The sequence below is a fragment of the Poecilia reticulata genome, linkage group LG4, assembly GCF_000633615.1.
Source record: "Poecilia reticulata strain Guanapo linkage group LG4, Guppy_female_1.0+MT, whole genome shotgun sequence".
Classification (NCBI taxonomy): Eukaryota; Metazoa; Chordata; class Actinopteri; order Cyprinodontiformes; family Poeciliidae; genus Poecilia; species Poecilia reticulata.
The window spans coordinates 24674784-24691524 of record NC_024334.1 but is presented as its reverse complement, the minus strand read 5'-3'; the positions used below and the strand labels follow the sequence as shown (position 1 = coordinate 24691524).

Here is a 16741-nt window from a genome sequence, read left to right as displayed (position 1 = left end):
ATGGCAGTGCGGTGAAAGAGGGCCCTGATTGCATTGGGACAGCATGCGAGACTGAGCAGCATGCTCAGCCCAATCAGAGCGGCATAAGGAAAAAGTGCTCTTATCAACGAGTAATGGCCCACTTGACAATCACACAGGCACAAAACTGCTCTATTTAACGCTGATTGCAAAAACTGCTAACCCCCCCCCACCCCCTCACCCCAATCTGAGAACGACAGGACTCCCCCCGCCCCTTGATATTGCCCCACCACCTCCCACCCCACAGCCGAGACCTTTTCCTGAATGGAATTTATAATCACCCCTCCTCCATTTCCACGCTAATTGTTATTTTAAGACTTGCGTTGTGTGCGTGTCAGGTATTTAGTGCTGGTGAAAATATCTGCCTTGATTGCTGTTCACTGTCAGGAATGAAGGTGCATCTATCTCGACTCCAGCAGCTCCACAAAGAGTCTGCGTCTCGCCTACCTGGCGGGTCTCCAGTAGGACGGAGTGTGAGGGGTCTGCAGCGGTGCACATCTGGACACGCAGAGGCCATTGTTGAGGCGGCACAAAGCACCCTGTGCTTCAGCATCACTCTGTGCTTTTCAATATTGTCCAAAAACAATTTAGACCTTTAACAAGCACTCCTTAGCAGTTGTTAATCATTGACATATTGTTTAAAACAGAAATCAACCTGCAGCCAGTCTGCTTTTTTTTTTTTTTTAATCACAAATGCCACAGAAGCATTTGTACAGAGAAGATAATTATTAATTTCGAAAGTCATGCTGATTTATTGTCTTAGAAAGGAGCAACACTTTTAAAATTGTTTTTGTGTGTAAGTTTCTGTAAAGTCAGAATTTAGTTTTACTTTGTAAAGGTCCATTTCAGTTGTTCTGTTTCATGTTTAAATTCCTGTGTTGAGAGAAAAGCTTTTGGTTGTATTCCTTATGGTGCAACCCTTATGTCCTTTCTTCTTTCTTTTACATTTTACAGGAAATGTCATCCGTACTTAAAGGGACCAACTTATTGTGGAGCTGTTCTTTAATAAATAAGGTGCCAGCATTTACAGTATATGGAAATGTTTATTTCTGCACCGTATGCATGGTTATTTAATTATTTTAGAAAGTCATTTCGGTGGGTATGCGTTTCTAATTCTACAAGTGTTATTTTAATTTTTACATTTCAAATGTGTCCTGTGTGGCACTCAGAATCATTGAGTGTCAAGGTGACACCCAAATTTTGATTTAGTACTTTCATAAGTGGAGCATTACAGCTTTTGTAATTGATACTTTAATTAGACATTTCTTTGGGTTTATTTCAAATGTAATGGACACAGAGACGGAATAGACAGGAAAAAGTAAAGGGAAAGGTTGGGAAAATGTTTAAAAGGAAAGAAGGAGAAAGGAGTAACAGAAAAAGAAGCACAGAGAGAGAGAACACAAGTTGCACCTTTGAAGTCTGCCTTTCGATCTGCAGAAAGAGAAAAAAACAAAACCAAGAAACAACAACTATGCTTAATACTAATAATTACAACAGCATGGAAAGTACATAATACGACATAATACAAGATGTACTGAGTGGCAACTGCAGCCCAACTGAGGGTGTATCTGACAAACACTTAAATCTGAGACGTCAACGATGTCAACACAAAATACATTTTTGTCACACTGAATATAATAATTGTGTTTATTTATTTCACTGGCATTTTCATACTAAGTATACATTTGAGGCTGAAATTATTTATTACTTTGGCAGATTTGTATTATTCTAATTGAAATTATTCTAATGCAACTAAGACGTCTGTTTTTGATTGAAATAATATAGGTATCTCTAAATAGATAGGATAATATCTAAGGTGTATCACTTTGAAATAGAAATAATTTAAGTTTCTGTTTACATTTGCAAATGTCACATTGAAAAATATTAATATTTGTCACAATAATCAGTGGAAAGGGTGACATTGTTTGTCATTATAGAAATCACACACTTCCTACTACTGTTCACAAGCTTTTTTCACAGTTATTACATCTCTCAGTTGTTCTCCAATTGTTGATTTTTGTGCCATGTTGGCAGTGGATTGAGCCAATTTCTGAAATGAGCTAATCTTTTGACTGTATGACATTAAATAAAGTAAGTATATTTAAATCTATGTCCACAAAGATGGTAAGAAAGTAAGATGACTTTTTTTTTTTTACTTCTCCACAAGAGGGCAACAGAGGACCTGTAGTCGTAACTGTTCTTGTCCAGGTTTGCATGTTTTACACATTACAAAATAAATTCTGCTCTGTTACTGAGTGGATCAGTGCCAACATATTTCCCGTTTTAGATAACAGTAAATCACTGCAAAGGGAGGTAAAAGTGCACTTGAATGCAACAAGGCAGAAATCCTTTTTTATTGTTTTCACGCTAAGTCCAATTTATCAAACAGACTTACACAGAAAACAAAATGCGACAGCCATTTCATTTATCAGCAGCCAGTAAGACATAAATCTCCATGGATGCCATAGTTTCAATATAGTAACTATAAAATCCTTCCAGTTCTGTATTCATTAACCTTCCATTAAGCTCTAATCATCTTGTTATGTTTAAGACCAGTTAGGTCAAGCAAAATCATTTCTATGTGCACAACACTACAGCAATGATGGATTTTGAAGATTCTGTTTGAAGGTGGAATCAAAAGTGCTTTGACACGAGTCCTGCACTGACATGGCCTGAAAGGCCACTCAGAGAGGAAGAGGTCAGTAGTCCAGAAGCAACATAAAAGGTCAGGGATTTTTTTTGGCCAACATGTACCAAGATGGAGGCCTACGATCAGGTTTGTAGGCCTCCATGTTGGATTCAGTTGCACCAGTTCTGTCCACCCTAAGCCACTAATCTATTGTGAGACCATTGTGCAAAGAAACTTGAATGTTTAGCCCAGGGGCGGAGCTATAGGGGGGAATATAATTTTGGTGTTTTCTTACAGACCTAAAGCAGATCTACTTTAGTGCTTTAGTGAGAATTAAAAAAAAATGCTACATAGTTATACGTCTAAACGCATAACAACTTTATTTCACAAGTGATGCTAATGATGAAACAATGCGCTATTATTTTACATTTTTATTGCTTTAAAGGCTATTTAATCTCAGTCAATTTTTAATCTTAAGGAATAAAACAAATTTTCATGATAAAATAACACAAATCATTCATTTATTAAATATTATGAAGCCTTCGCCTCTGCATTGTTTTTATTTTGTGTCTTAACACGTACTCTTAAAAAATTAAAAGTTATGACACCAGAAGATGTTGCTCTTGCACACAAGCCAGCCTTATTGAGTTTGTATCAGCCGGACGCTGAAACTGGAAACCAGCCCGGTCACGTGATCTGCCATGGCAACCGGTGAGTGTGGTTAGTTGCTCGGTGGTGAGCGGTGCTGCTCCGGTGGTGCTCCGTATCTTTGCTCATAAATCTGCCGCTGCACTTTCTAACTAACACCGCTCTGACCTGACGCTGTTCCTGGACTTCTTCTAGCGGGAGGCAGAGCAACATATCTCAACCTTTTAAACTTTTGATACTGCGGGACCTTTATTTTTTTTAAAAGAGACTACGGGCTGAAAACCATGAAACACTTCACCTCAGGGTAGGGGCAGTTTAATTTTTCATATTCAGCACTGGAGGGAGCCTCAGGCGTAAGATTAAACTGTAGTGCGACCACCCTTAGCATGATTAGTTGCTCTGCGGCCTCTTGTTTCCATTTCTGCTTTACTTAGTAGAAAAGAAAAACCTATTAACTTCATTTGGCTGTAAAGGCTGTGAAAGGATCAACGGTTTAGTTAACTTTTAGGAAATTAATTTGCCAAAAGTACAACAACAATAATATTAGTAATAATAATAATTTCATTGTCTTATAAGTGAATACATTTTTTGATAGTTAAGAGTTCTAAATATAGTTTTTGTTTCAAACTATCTCAAACTTTGTTTCTTCAAAGTTGTATTCTTTCAACAGCATAAAAGATAATTTACAGATTTTATTTTAAAAATTGCTCAATATTTTTGTCTTCAAAGAAGAAGCAATTGCAGTATTCACTCTGTGCACAGTGATATTATGATTATGGTAAATGTATTTCCATATATTCCTAATTGCCACAGTGGTTTAAAACGTAGAAAAATAAACATGATTTTTTTTTTAATGAAATTTCCAATTATACACTTACTAGTACAGTTATCAATTCCCATATAATGAACCAAGCTGTGTTTTTTATGTTTTTTAAGTGAATCATTATCAAGCAGCTCTTATCTAGTGTTATGACTTTCTGTTTTCCTATTGAGTAAAAATGACTAGACAAATAGGTCCAGTTCTCTTAGTCTTCAAAATGGGAAAGACAAATGAACGTGTGAAAGTAAGCAGATGTGCACAGAGTCCAGAAATATGTGCAAGAAAATAGCTGCTGATATGTCAACAGTCCGGGTAATTATTTAGCCTAAAACAGTTGAAGTTCTGTTAAATAGTTCCATAACATGTCTCCATAACAACCCTGTGGTGGAAAGCATGCCACAAAAAAGCTTTTTTGCTCCTCCTACTATCACAAATAAAATGTTGGCAGTATGGGAGTTTGATGAAATTCTACCTTAACTGGAACAATGGGCAATTTCCAAGTCTACTGTTAAGTATGGTCGGGTTTATGTGATTTCCTGGGCCTGTTTTCTTTTCAAAAGGCTTGTGCATTTCATCGTGGATTTTAACATATTACCTGCTTTTACCAGTTTTAATAAAGTTACGCTGTTGGGAAAGGCACAAACACTCCTATGTGTGGTAGGTCATTCAGGCCTTAGGTGTACTCAATAAAATCACACTGATCAACTGAATGCAATTTATGCTGGAATAGACTCTTTGACAGATTGGAATGGATCCTCTTTCCAACACAAAACTTTTATTGCTGGCCAGGCAGCTAGTGGATAATATAAAGCGGATATTATGAGGGAGGCCAGATACACGCTTGACAAGTCGCCAGTCCATCGCAGGCCAACACAGAGACTCACAGGACAACCGACCATGCGCACAGTCAACTAAGGGCAGTTTTAAAAGACCAATTAACAATTCGTATTGTTTTTGGACTGTAGGAGGAAGTCGGAGTACCTGGAGAGAACCCATGCATACACACTCGATGTAGAAAGACGCAGATCGGGAATCATCCCTACGACCTTCTGACTATAAAATTACATCGACTATATCACATTATTGTGTCTGTGAAAAACAACATTTAAAAGGAGTTTGGCTTAGGAGTAACTTTAACGTTCTCATCAAATCTAACAAAGCACAATTTAGTTCGGTCCAGTGCACTAAGATATATTTGTGTTTACGCAATTCAGCTTCTTTTTAAGACCATGTTGCTATGAGGCCATATGCCCACTACAACAAAACCTACCAAGTCAAGTGTGTAACTGGGATTACGCTGAACAAGTCCTGACAAGCAAAAACGGTCAACGAGAAATAACAGTTCCTTCTATATTAACACATATAATATGCTGTCTAAACTTAACATTTGTGTTTTTTTAAGTCTGAGTTGGTACTCAGAGCCAGGGTTTCAGGCGCTGAACAGCACCAAAGGCAGACATAAGCCAGGTGCACAAAGAGCAGGCCGCCAAGGTCAAGTGTGCCAAGTCCTTTAATTTATGTGTGTAATCAAACACCTGTAAGCGACCCTACGGCTGTAAGATCCTGCTGCGTCGTACACAAATGCTGGTGGAAATCAAATCTTCTCTGGAAGGGAAGAAAAAGAGGTGCCTTCCTTCCTACCTTCCTTCCCTCGTTCCTCCTTTCAGATTTGCCGCACTGTGGAAGAGCTGATTTCTTGTTAATGAGGACAAGAGGACAACAGCCAGTAAACAAACACAGAGCGGTGCACAAGTAAAGCATTTGATTAGCTGTAATCAAGACGAGGTTTAATGTCTGAGGCTTCCTCGTTAAGTCTGACTGTGCTCAGACTCTCGTCGGGTTTGGTTTTGTCTCTGCAGGTTTTTCCCAGCCTACAACAGCCTCACAGACAAACATCTTGCTGATTACTTCAGCAACAGTCGAATCAGGAAACACCTGGTGGGAGCAGGACTGGTACGTCACTGTGCATTTTTTTTGGGCATGTGATGAGTCGAATGGCTCGTATTGTCCGTCTGAGAGCGCTGTTGTGATCAGATCACCAGGAGTGGGCGAATTGTTCCAGAAAAGGAGTATAGACATAAACTGATCCAGACAACCAACCAGAACCATGTCCAAGAGTGCCTGGCCCAAGCCATTGTCCACAAGGTGCTGGAGAGAGAGGTGAGAAAAATAGGAGGAAAACGGGGAAAAAAAAAAATTCTTTTGTAAATCTTTTCATTCAGTAAGTAATGCTAGTTGTTCTTGCTGCTCTGCCTCACAGCACTACCACCAAATCATCATCAAAAGGAAACAGTTGGAGTATGAAAAGAAGCAACGAGTGCAAAGGTGTAAGGTACATCCTTTACATTTAAACAGCTGTCCTGTTTTTTCCAAATTTGACCCTTTTCAAATATATATGTCTGAAGAGTCTCAAAATCATCCGTCCATTTTTAGAAATATAAAGTGAAATACTTTAGTGATGAAGATGGAACCATTTTGGATGGCACTTTTTATATGCAGCAACATATAAAGTTGTAATAAATGTTCTTGTTTGGAAGGTGGAGCGCTGTAAAAAGTATGAGGAAGAGATGATCCGCGCCCTGACTCCGTGCCCCCCGACGGTATCCAAGTCCATCTGGGAACAGCTCTCAGGTCCACTGGGGAAACACTTTGAAGCCTGTGACATCGTGAGTTAAAACATGCCAGTGCACCAGCACAGAATACTCAGTAAGATGACGTTCAACATGTTGCAGACATTAGACATTTCTTATATTTTATAATAGTTGCTAAATCATGCAAAGTCTAATAATGTCTTTACAAATCAAGATATATTTTTGTAAACTTTAGTCCGGTTTATGATAAATCTATGAAACCCGTTCAGTTTTTTGTTTTTTTTTTAGATGAAATTGTTTGCTCGTCTCTGAATCCGTCAAAAATAATTTATTTTATTTTACAAAAAATAATGTAATAAAGTCTTTTTTTTTTTTAATGTGCACAAAAAACACCCACTACATTGGCTGTATTGATGAGTGATTGTTGATTTTTTTTTAAAATAATCTGTCCTGTTGTTTCCATTGATTTCACATGATTAAGTGCAGATTTAAACATTTCAAGGAATTTTTATTTCACTTGCAATACCATAAACACAAAAAATTGCTTTAAAAAAAAAAGATGGTGGTAAGGATGACCTGCTAGCATCAGTTGTTTAAAATAACTTAATCAGATATTTATATAAGAAGTAGCAGCACTTTTATTTAACAATTAAAAAAAACGTATCAGTCTAAACTGCAAATGAACAGGATTATCCGCTGAGCTGTAGATCTTTAACATTTTAATCACTTCTTTTTCCTTCCAGAATTTCTGTCAAACATAAAAAAGGATTTCCTCTTTTCACTGATAGGTGGCATGTTAGAATCAACACCGATACTTAAGTCTGGGTGTCAGTGTTTGTTTGCTCTGTTTGCAGGCTTGTTGTCTGTGTGAAGCTGAGGATTAGCTGTGTGCTGTCTTTTACAGCCTTAAAAGTCACGAGGCCTGATGCCAGAACAAACAGCAGCAGTAATCCTGTCATTGATCTGTGCGCTTACCGTATGAAATCCCCCTCTTCTCAAGTCTGCAAACATCTCACAGCTCAGCAGGTCGGGCCTTGTCTGAAAAGTGCAGCAGAGCTGATGTGCATGGGAAAACGAAAAGATGCAGAACTAAACAGCATTGCGACTACATCATTCCCGCCACCTTCATTTACTGTTAATTTGTCCGGATCCCATTTCAGAAACTAGATTGAATAATCAGATCAAAATTAAACAATACATTTGAGACAATCAAATTTGTACAGTGCCTTGCAAAAAGTATTCATACCCAAGGGAACTTTTCACATTCTATCATCTTACAACTACAAACTACATCTATGGTATAATGTCATTTAGAGTGATAATATTACATAATAGATTCACGTGATCTATTACGTAATAGATCAATTGGAAGGAAAATCTGACATGGTTTTCAACAGTTTTAACTAATTAAATCCTGTTCATTGTTCAAAAGTCTAACCAGCCTAAACAAATCCAGGGGTAAGGAATTGCCTTCAGAAGTCACAGAGTTAGCAAAAAGTGTGTCCGCATGTATTTAATTTGTTCTCAGTATAAATCCAGCTGTTCTGTGGAGAGCTCTGAGGTTTGCTAGAGAACATTAGTGAATTTTAGTGAAGACTAAGAAACACAGCAGACAGGCCAGGGATGCAACCGTAGAGGTGTTTGAAACCGGGTGAGGTTAGAAAACAACATCCCATACTGCAGGTGAAAACTAGCCTGTATGGCTAACTCTGGGACATTTTGTATGTGCATAGTTCCCTTTGAAATAAATAACAACTTTAAACATCTCGTAGAGGATTTTCAATCCAGTATCAAAAAAACAGAGTATGGCACCACTCCAAAGCTATTAAGATATGGCCCTCCACATAAACTGATAAGACCACGAGGAAAGCATTAATCAGAGAAGAAACCAGCTGACACCTAAAGCACAACTCTAATGCAGGGAAAATATTTCTATTTTTAAAAAAAAGAAAAAAGAAAACCTTGTCTCATTAAGCTCACAATTATGCTCTAGTTTGTGTTGGTTTGTCACAAAAATAAATCCTGTAAAATGCTTTGAATATTTTGGGTGTACTGTGATGAAATGCCAAAACAGATTCATTGGGTGTGAATGCTTTTGTAAGGCACAGTAAAGGAAACGGAATGGATTATGTCATTCAAGTATTCAGTGACTGTGCAATAACTCTGATGCAAACCCTGTGGCTGAATTAGCCGAGGTTGATTCGACCAAGCACGGCTCCAGGAAAGATGCAGAGGCCGGTGCGCCTAAAGCCCATCCACAAGAGAAGCAGCACAGCTATACCCAGGCACATCTCACCTTACCGAAAAAGCTCGTCCTTTCTGGAGAGCCAGCCGTTAAACTGCCTTGTGAGTGTCAAATCTGCACTGAAACCAAGCTAAGTGTTATCAGCACCCACTGAGACTTCCACGACTTCCCACTCAGGCGAACTTCAAGTCCCGCAGACGTTTTACCATAAAAGACATCCCTGGTCTCGACAGCTTCCGCCTCCCAGTCACCAAGAACTTTGTAATACCAGTGCCCCCAGCGGAACCCCCAACAGGCGCCCCCAGCAGCACCATCAGAGGCCGCAGGCTGCGCCCCAGCACTTCTCCCAGTGGAGTTGAGGTCAGTACTTTCTGTTCTTGTGTGATTAGATGAGTTAACCCTCCTGTTGTCCTCGGGTCAAAATGACCGAGATTTGAGTGTGTTTTCGCTATACGCAGAAAATGAGGACAACAGGAGGGTTTTAACGTAATAAATCACTAGTCCATCCAATCAACAATGCGCATTTCATACCAGCCCATATCGTCACATATTGTTTTACTTGTTATGTATGGCTAATGTTTGCTATTTCTACACATTATTCCTTGCTTAATTGTCTATAGTTGTGCCCATCCATCCATTTTGATAAAATGACATGAGCCGACCATCTTTTATTCTCTTCAGGATCCCTCTCGGCTAAAGGGCTCAGTTCACCAGAGCCGAGTGCGAGTGACCATGGTGTACTTTGGCAAACCTTTTCATCTCTCTGACAACCCAGCTGCTATAAGGGATGAAATCAGAGTGCTTCAGCAACACTGCGGAGGAGAAAACTTGTGTGTGTTCCAGGGACAACTCCGTGAGGGAGGTTGGTGCTTGCAGAGCGAGACAAAATATACTCATATATCACACCTAATTTATGAGTCTCTTCTTTTTTTCTTCGATCTTCCCTCCCTTTAGATGTTTTCCAGTTCCTTTCAAGGCGCCACAGAGGCTATCCCTTCAGCTTGACCTTCTACCAGAACAGGTTGCTAGTGGAGCGGCTAAGCTCCTGCTGTGAATATAAACACAGTAAAGGCTCCCGAATCGGAGGAAGAAATGGACTCTTTGGCTTCTCCAGCATGGAGGGGGCGACTCCTTGTTACAGGTGAGAGTTTTAGATTTGAAATGTGCAAAAAGAAAGAGATTGTTATATCAAAGATTCCCATATCAGTAAATCCCACCACATCCTATAGAGTAGATGATCATGGGCATTAGAGGTTATCGTGGATAACAAGGGGCAAGAGAAAAGGTGCAAGCAGGACCCAGGTCAGTATTTAACTGCAACCAAATGTCTTTGTTTTTTCGGGGATTGTTTTTTTAGGTGCATCATAGCAATGGGCATGGACAGACTGCCCATTCCTCCTCCAAAGAAAGTCAAAGGAGATCCGTCACGAAAACTGTCAGCCGCTAGCCTTGAAGATGAACCTGGGAAGGAATCAGATGCAAGTGAGGTGGAAGCCTTGTCAGACCAGAAGTATGAGAGCTGTCAAACACCTGAAATGGTATCAACAGCCAGAGAACAGTCAGCCACTAGCCTTAAAGACGAAAATGAGATGGAGGCAGACACAACTGAGGAAGGAGCTGTCTCAAAACAGGAATACGAGAGCTATCAATCACCTGAAATGGACACAACAGCCATAGAGCAGTCAGCGTCTGTGGAGAGCAACATCATAAATGGTATAGTACCTAAAACAATTGAGTAAAAACTAAATAATGGCTGGCTCCTGATTGAAAGACATGTGGTTCATTTTTGGTTTTCTCATCCTCAGATTATGAAGAAGACTTTGAAGCAGATAATGAAAGTTCGATGGAAGAAACAACGCCACAAGAAATGAAATCCCAGATTCAGGTCGAGGCCTGTGAGATTGAGGAAGAGGAGGTTTATAGCGGTAGGGGAACCTCCTCGCTTGACCTTGACATTACAAAAACAGATGATCCTTTAACTTGGTCACATTTTCTGCATCAAAACAAATTCAATATTTCACTTGATAAACCAACAAAAAGTCCATAGTCTTGGTGTGAATGTCAAATGATTCATGGTTTTCAACATTTTCCACAAAGAAAAATCCTGCAAGACAACTCAATAGTTTATTGAATCATCAGAAAGTACTTATTGGCTCAAGTGTTGAGAGAAAATCCTCACTTCATTTTCATGTTTATATTTGGGGTTTGAATTAAAACACTAAATCTTTTTTTTTTTTGCTCAGAAGAGAACAGGTCTCGTTCGGTCTCCGCCATGTCAGGTAGACATAAGGAGATTAGTGGTGAAACCACAATATCCTCAGAAGATGAGGAGAGAGAAGATAATACTAATGAGGACAACCAAGTAGAAGCTGCTGCTCCTGTAAGTAAAAAGGTCAAATGGATAAACGAAGAAACCACTCCCGGCATAGACGAGCCCGCTTCGGTCAATAACTCAGAGTTACTGGACAGCGCCATGGACAGCACAGGGATTGAAATTGCTGACACCGGCGTCCTCCTGGGCAATGATAGTGAACTGTGTGACCCCTCAGAAGGCAAATATGTAGAGGATTCTGAATCTGAGATCAAAACTGAGGATGAAGTAGAGAGGGGTGAGTGCAACGCACAAGATGGAACTGAAGATATTTGAGCTAAATAAAAAGACTAGCTTCATCTTGTGTGCTGTTTTTTATTATGGTAGCATCATTCTTGTTAGTGTTTTAGATTAAAAACTGTTAACTTTTGTTTATTTTCTTAAATCAGCAGTACTTAGGGAACATCGTATATTGAGAACATAAAAAAACAACATTGCTCAAAGCTCAGGAAACAAAAAGAAGAGCTCTTATAAGTGGTGAAATTGCAATCAGAAGAGAGGAAGGAAGCAGTCACTTAGAGGAAAAATGCATACATTTGCATGTGGCATAATCTTTCAGTATGCTTAAAATATGCAGCGGTGAAGAGCTGCTTTATATTCATGCGGTGCGTACCTAAACAAATCAAGCAGCTTTTCACTCTCTGTAAATATTTCACACATGCATTCTGCAAAGATAGGATGTATAAGTAAATAAAGCTGTCTACACTGTATGGCAAGCCTTTTGAACACCGTTAGCCAAACTTAAGAGACTTTCTTTTTGGCCTAATTTCAAGTTGCCTTAAAATTAAAAAACAGACTGTTTTGTTTGAGTTGTGGATTTGTGTCTGCATGTGCAAGTTCCAACATTTTTTGCATGCTGTGCAGTTTTCTTGTTTGCCAAGAGTGATTAAATAATTGTTTTCATAGTTGGGTGTGCTTTTCTTGAGTTCTACTCTTTCTTTCTCTGTATGTGCTCAAGCATTGATATATTCTGATTAGTCACATGCAGTATGTCTCCTTGCCCTTCCTAAGCCAAATCTGTGCAGGAGAAGCTGGCAGAAGCTGTCCTGAAAGAGTCTCAGAGTAGCTCTGAGCCTGAACCGAGTGACACTAGTACAGAGGAAGAGGAGGTACCTGTGGATAAAGCCCCTGACAAAGAAAACAAAGGTACCAAACTTTTAACTCTTGTTATAAAACGTATTGAGAAAAAGTTTGATTTGTTTGTGCAATTGAAAATGGGATTGATTTGAACAGAATTTTGTACCTATTTGGATTAAATTTAACTGGATGTGAATTGGACCAACTTGTTTTGAAAAGTATCTGAAAATGACAGTTGATGTAATTAGGTGTTATATGTTGTGCATTTCAAAGGTAATCACAACCACTGATCTTTTTCTTGTCTGTCAACCACAAAACTTTATTGTATTTGATTTGGGATTTATGTAAACCATCACCGGGTAGGGCAGACCTGACAAGTGGAAGAAAAAGAAAATATGATTTTCAAAATCTGGAAATTGCCCCCACTGTAAATAACCATCCTTCACTGTGAAGAAAGAAGTGCCAATCTGAGCGAGGTAGCTGTTTCTTTTCCTTTGAGGATGTATTTCGCACCTTTAGGATTTTTGTTTGGACAAAGTTTTGGAAAGCATGTATCCTTTTCCTTTACTTCACAACAACGACTTGTGTTGGTCCATCACATAAAAGACAAATACAATACATTAAAGTCTGTTGGTTTAAAATGCCAAAATGCAAAACTGGAGGTATGAATATATTTGCAAGTCATTTTAAATTGACTCAGATTGCATTTGATTGAATGTCCTAAGTTGCTTTTTCTGTTTTCAGAACATCTGAAGGTTCTGGTAGAAGAGACGAATTGTGAAGAAAATGTTACCAATGAAGTCGCAGAGGAACAAAAAGTGTTTACAGAAGCAGAAGAAGAGGAGGACAAGGTGTCGGACCATGGCGACAACACCCAAGAAGAGCGAGTCGGTGAGGTTGGGGAGGATGGAAAGCCCACACAGGATGAAGTCAGAACACAGGGGGATAAATCAGAGGAACCAGGTAAAGCCCACGTCCCTATAGACGGAGACGTGGCACAAGACGTCAAGATAGAGGATCCCTTTGAAATAAGTGAATTGGCTGACGTTGAGGCATCCCATAACGATGAAGAAAAAGTGGAAAAAGGTTCAGCGAAACCTGACAGTCAGCATGATGAGTCAGGGCAAAGGGCAAACAGCAGAGAAGAGGATGAGTCATCAGTATTAGAGCCAAGTGAGAGGGTCGATGAGCCAGAAGTGCCAGATATTGCTGAGGCAGAGGTTACAAGCGAGACGATGGAAACAAAAGCAGAATCGTCAGAGGAACAAGAGGCCCTCAGCCGTGAAGAAGCACTTGAAACCAGCACAGACAAGATGCAGTCAGACAGCGAGGAAGCACAAGTCGCAGCAGAGAATTCAAGCAGATCACCAGAGGAGTGTGGGGACTCCACAGCTGAGGAAACAGTAGACATGCATGTGGGAGCTGTGAAAACCCAGAGCATTAATGACAACATTTATGCAGAAACAAAACAGCAATTATCAAGAGCTGAAGGACAGGATGACAGTCAAGAGGAAAACTGGGGGGTAAAAGAAGAATATTTGGAAGTGCATGAAACAGCAGAGAGGCAAAGCTTTACACATTTAGAGGAGATAACAGAAGCTGAAAATAAAGCAGAAAAAATTAATGATGAAAGCAAGGTTGATGAAAGTAATGAGCAAACTAAAAACCTACCAGAAGGGACAGAATGTGAAGAAATTCAAGATGAGGAGAACAAAGACGAAATTAGAGAGACTGAAAAAGATGCTAAAGATGAAGAAGACATGGATAAAATCAGCTGGGGCAAACCTGAAGCAAAAAGAGATGATAAAGGTCAAGCTAGCGAAGAAGGGAACGAGACAAAGAAAGTTTTACGAGAAAAAGATGATGAAGCAGGAATGTCAGAAAATGGTGAGAAGGAAAAAGTTGAAGGGAATAAAACCGATGACGAATATGAAGATATGACCAATAACAGTGTAGCAGAGGAAAGAGAAATGTCTGAGACCACAGAAGTACCTGAGAAAAATCAAGATGTTGACTTGGATACACAAAAAATGAAAGCAAGTTCTGAAAAGATCGCTGAGTCAGAGAAAGTCAGTGAAAGTAAAGCAGCAGAAGGGACTGAAATGCATCTGCCAAATCTGGCTGTTTCAGAAGCCGAGACTGGTGAAAGAGAAGCAGAGAAGGAAAGTGAATCAGGAGAAATAGATGCTGAAAATGGGGAGAGTTCTTCTGAAGCTGAGCGAGAACCTCAAGAGGATGAGGAAAATGCTGTAACATCTGACGAGAAAAGACAAACGGATGAGCCAGATGAAGAAATTGAGAGCACAGAGGTAAAAGGAGTAGTTAAGGAGTCTGGAGACGATGCCGAAAAACAAGAGGACAGCTTGACTGATCAGGCCCCAGAGACTGGTGCACCGGAAAGCGATGCAGAGGAAGCGGATAGCAGCATGATGAAGAATGATGAAGCTGCTAGCAGGGTCTCAGAGCCAGAGACATTTGGAGCAGAAATACAAGAAGAGAGAAATGCCAATGAGGAAGTAGGGGAAGTTGAAATTGAGAACAAGGTGTACAATTTGATCCTAAGCAACAATGAGAGCGATATCGGTGAGGTGTCTCCTTTAAGCGAAATCTCTTCAGCTGCTGATGTGGAGGAAACAGCTAAGCAAAAAGATGAAGGGACGTCTAGGTCTATTACTGACAAACCACTAGAAACTGGAGAGAATGGAGAGGACACAGAGGAGGTAAGCAAGGCATCAGAGGAGGGAGCAAGTGTGCTGCTCAAACCTCTAGATCCAAACACAGAGGGAGAAGATGTTGTCGGTGAAGGAAACCCAGAGGCTTTAGCAAAAGATGACAATACGGATATGGTCACAAACTGGATACAAATGCACCAAACGTCAAAGTTTTTCGAGACATTTGTTGAGCCTTTAGAAGATCTGAGGGATGAAGTCCCAGATGCACAGGTATCCAACCCAAATGGTGAAGAAAAACAATCTGCCGAGCTACTAAGACCAGAGAGCGCAACAAAGATGGGAAGGATCTCAGAGGATGGAGACATAGAGGACTCAAGAAATGAAACTCAAACTAAAGCTAATGAAGGTGGACTACAAGGCAGTGAGGAGGCCGGTAAGAAAAGCCCTGAAACAAATAAAGAGACTGACCAACATGACAGTAGGGGATCACAAGATGATGACAAAGAAAATCAAGAGGGAAACACTCCTTTTACAACTGAAGTGGAGACTTTCTCAAGTTCTCTCAAAGTCGAAAGTGATTTTGAGAACCAAAGTAGTGGAAATACGAACAGTGGTCCAGGCCTGATTGTAAAGCAAACAGCCACAGACCCTTCATTCAAACCAGAACAATCAAACTCCCTGAACACGCAGGGCGACACAGACGACATCAGCAGAGACGGGCGTCAAACTACACAAATAACGAAGCTCACAACATCTCACTCAGCTGATGGGAGCCAGGAAGAGTCCCACGATGAAGATGTCCAAACTAAAATATTAGAGCGACGCTTCAGTGGAGAGATAAGAGACGTGCAAATCATCGAAGACATCAAACACACCCTCAGCAAAGAGCGCCTGAACACTTTCTCGTTGTTTGGTCACACCTCTTATCCTTTACTGACCACTTCAGGGTCTGATGGTGGACAGTAACGATAACATGATATTTTTAATAGCTAATTTGAGAAAATCTTGTTTAATTCAGATCCATAGGTAATCGATTACTGCAATCAAGAGCAAATACGACATAGGTTTGGGTTTGACAGAATTCCTCAAGTGTCTCTTACTGCCTCTGTGTATTTTAGAATAGGTTCTTAGATGGCCGTCGCACCTGAATAACCAGAAAGAACAAGCTGTACCTTGTGTTTTGACTGCTGGTCGCAATGTTTACAGTAGACCCACCTCTTCCTACTGTTAGTCACAATGTGGCGGTATCAAGTACAGCCGCTATCATCTATTACCTGTAAACGGATCCACCTCAACTCCTGCTTACGGACGATTAAATAATTCATAGCTGTCAGACTCCCGCATCTTTAGCCGACCTCTGATGCACTTTACATTTCCAACCAAGTGGCTACGAGCAGGCCGGCTTTCAGCAGGGGTCTGTAATTCAAACTGGTAATGGCCATTTCAGTCAACACTCTGACATGATTACCTAGTGACATTATCAGCAACAGGAGACCGATAATGATGATTAGCTTGGTGGTGATGAAGTGAAATGTCAAAAAGATCCTTGCTGCTAGTACTTAACTGTATTTTTTTTAGATAGAGTTTATATTTTTATGTTTAGGTGTAGGTGTGTGCAGCTTCAGCATTTTATGCGATATCTATCCCTGATGTACAGCCAACATGAAAAT

General features: G+C 40.0%; 1 protein-coding gene across 2 annotated transcripts; it reads left to right on the top strand.

The window, feature by feature from the left end:
- The first annotated feature begins 3344 nt into the window (after window positions 1-3344).
- On the top strand, window positions 3345-16717 carry erich3 (glutamate-rich 3). Of its 2 annotated transcripts, none has more exons than XM_017304504.1 (14): window positions 3345-3599; window positions 5975-6068; window positions 6150-6275; window positions 6376-6447; window positions 6653-6781; window positions 8897-9052; window positions 9129-9311; window positions 9633-9813; window positions 9906-10092; window positions 10309-10664; window positions 10757-10876; window positions 11195-11560; window positions 12334-12468; window positions 13144-16716. In XM_017304504.1, exons 1-14 carry the CDS (start codon window positions 3580-3582, stop codon window positions 16035-16037), a joined length of 5019 nt encoding a protein of 1672 aa, XP_017159993.1. In that variant the 5' UTR covers window positions 3345-3579; the 3' UTR covers window positions 16038-16716. The 2 variants fall into 2 exon arrangements, with proteins under 2 accessions (XP_017159993.1, XP_008405281.1); XM_008407059.2 differs by lacking the exon at window positions 3345-3599 and adding an exon at window positions 5777-5867 and having other exon boundaries at window positions 13144-16717.
- The last annotated feature ends 24 nt before the right edge of the window (window positions 16718-16741 follow it).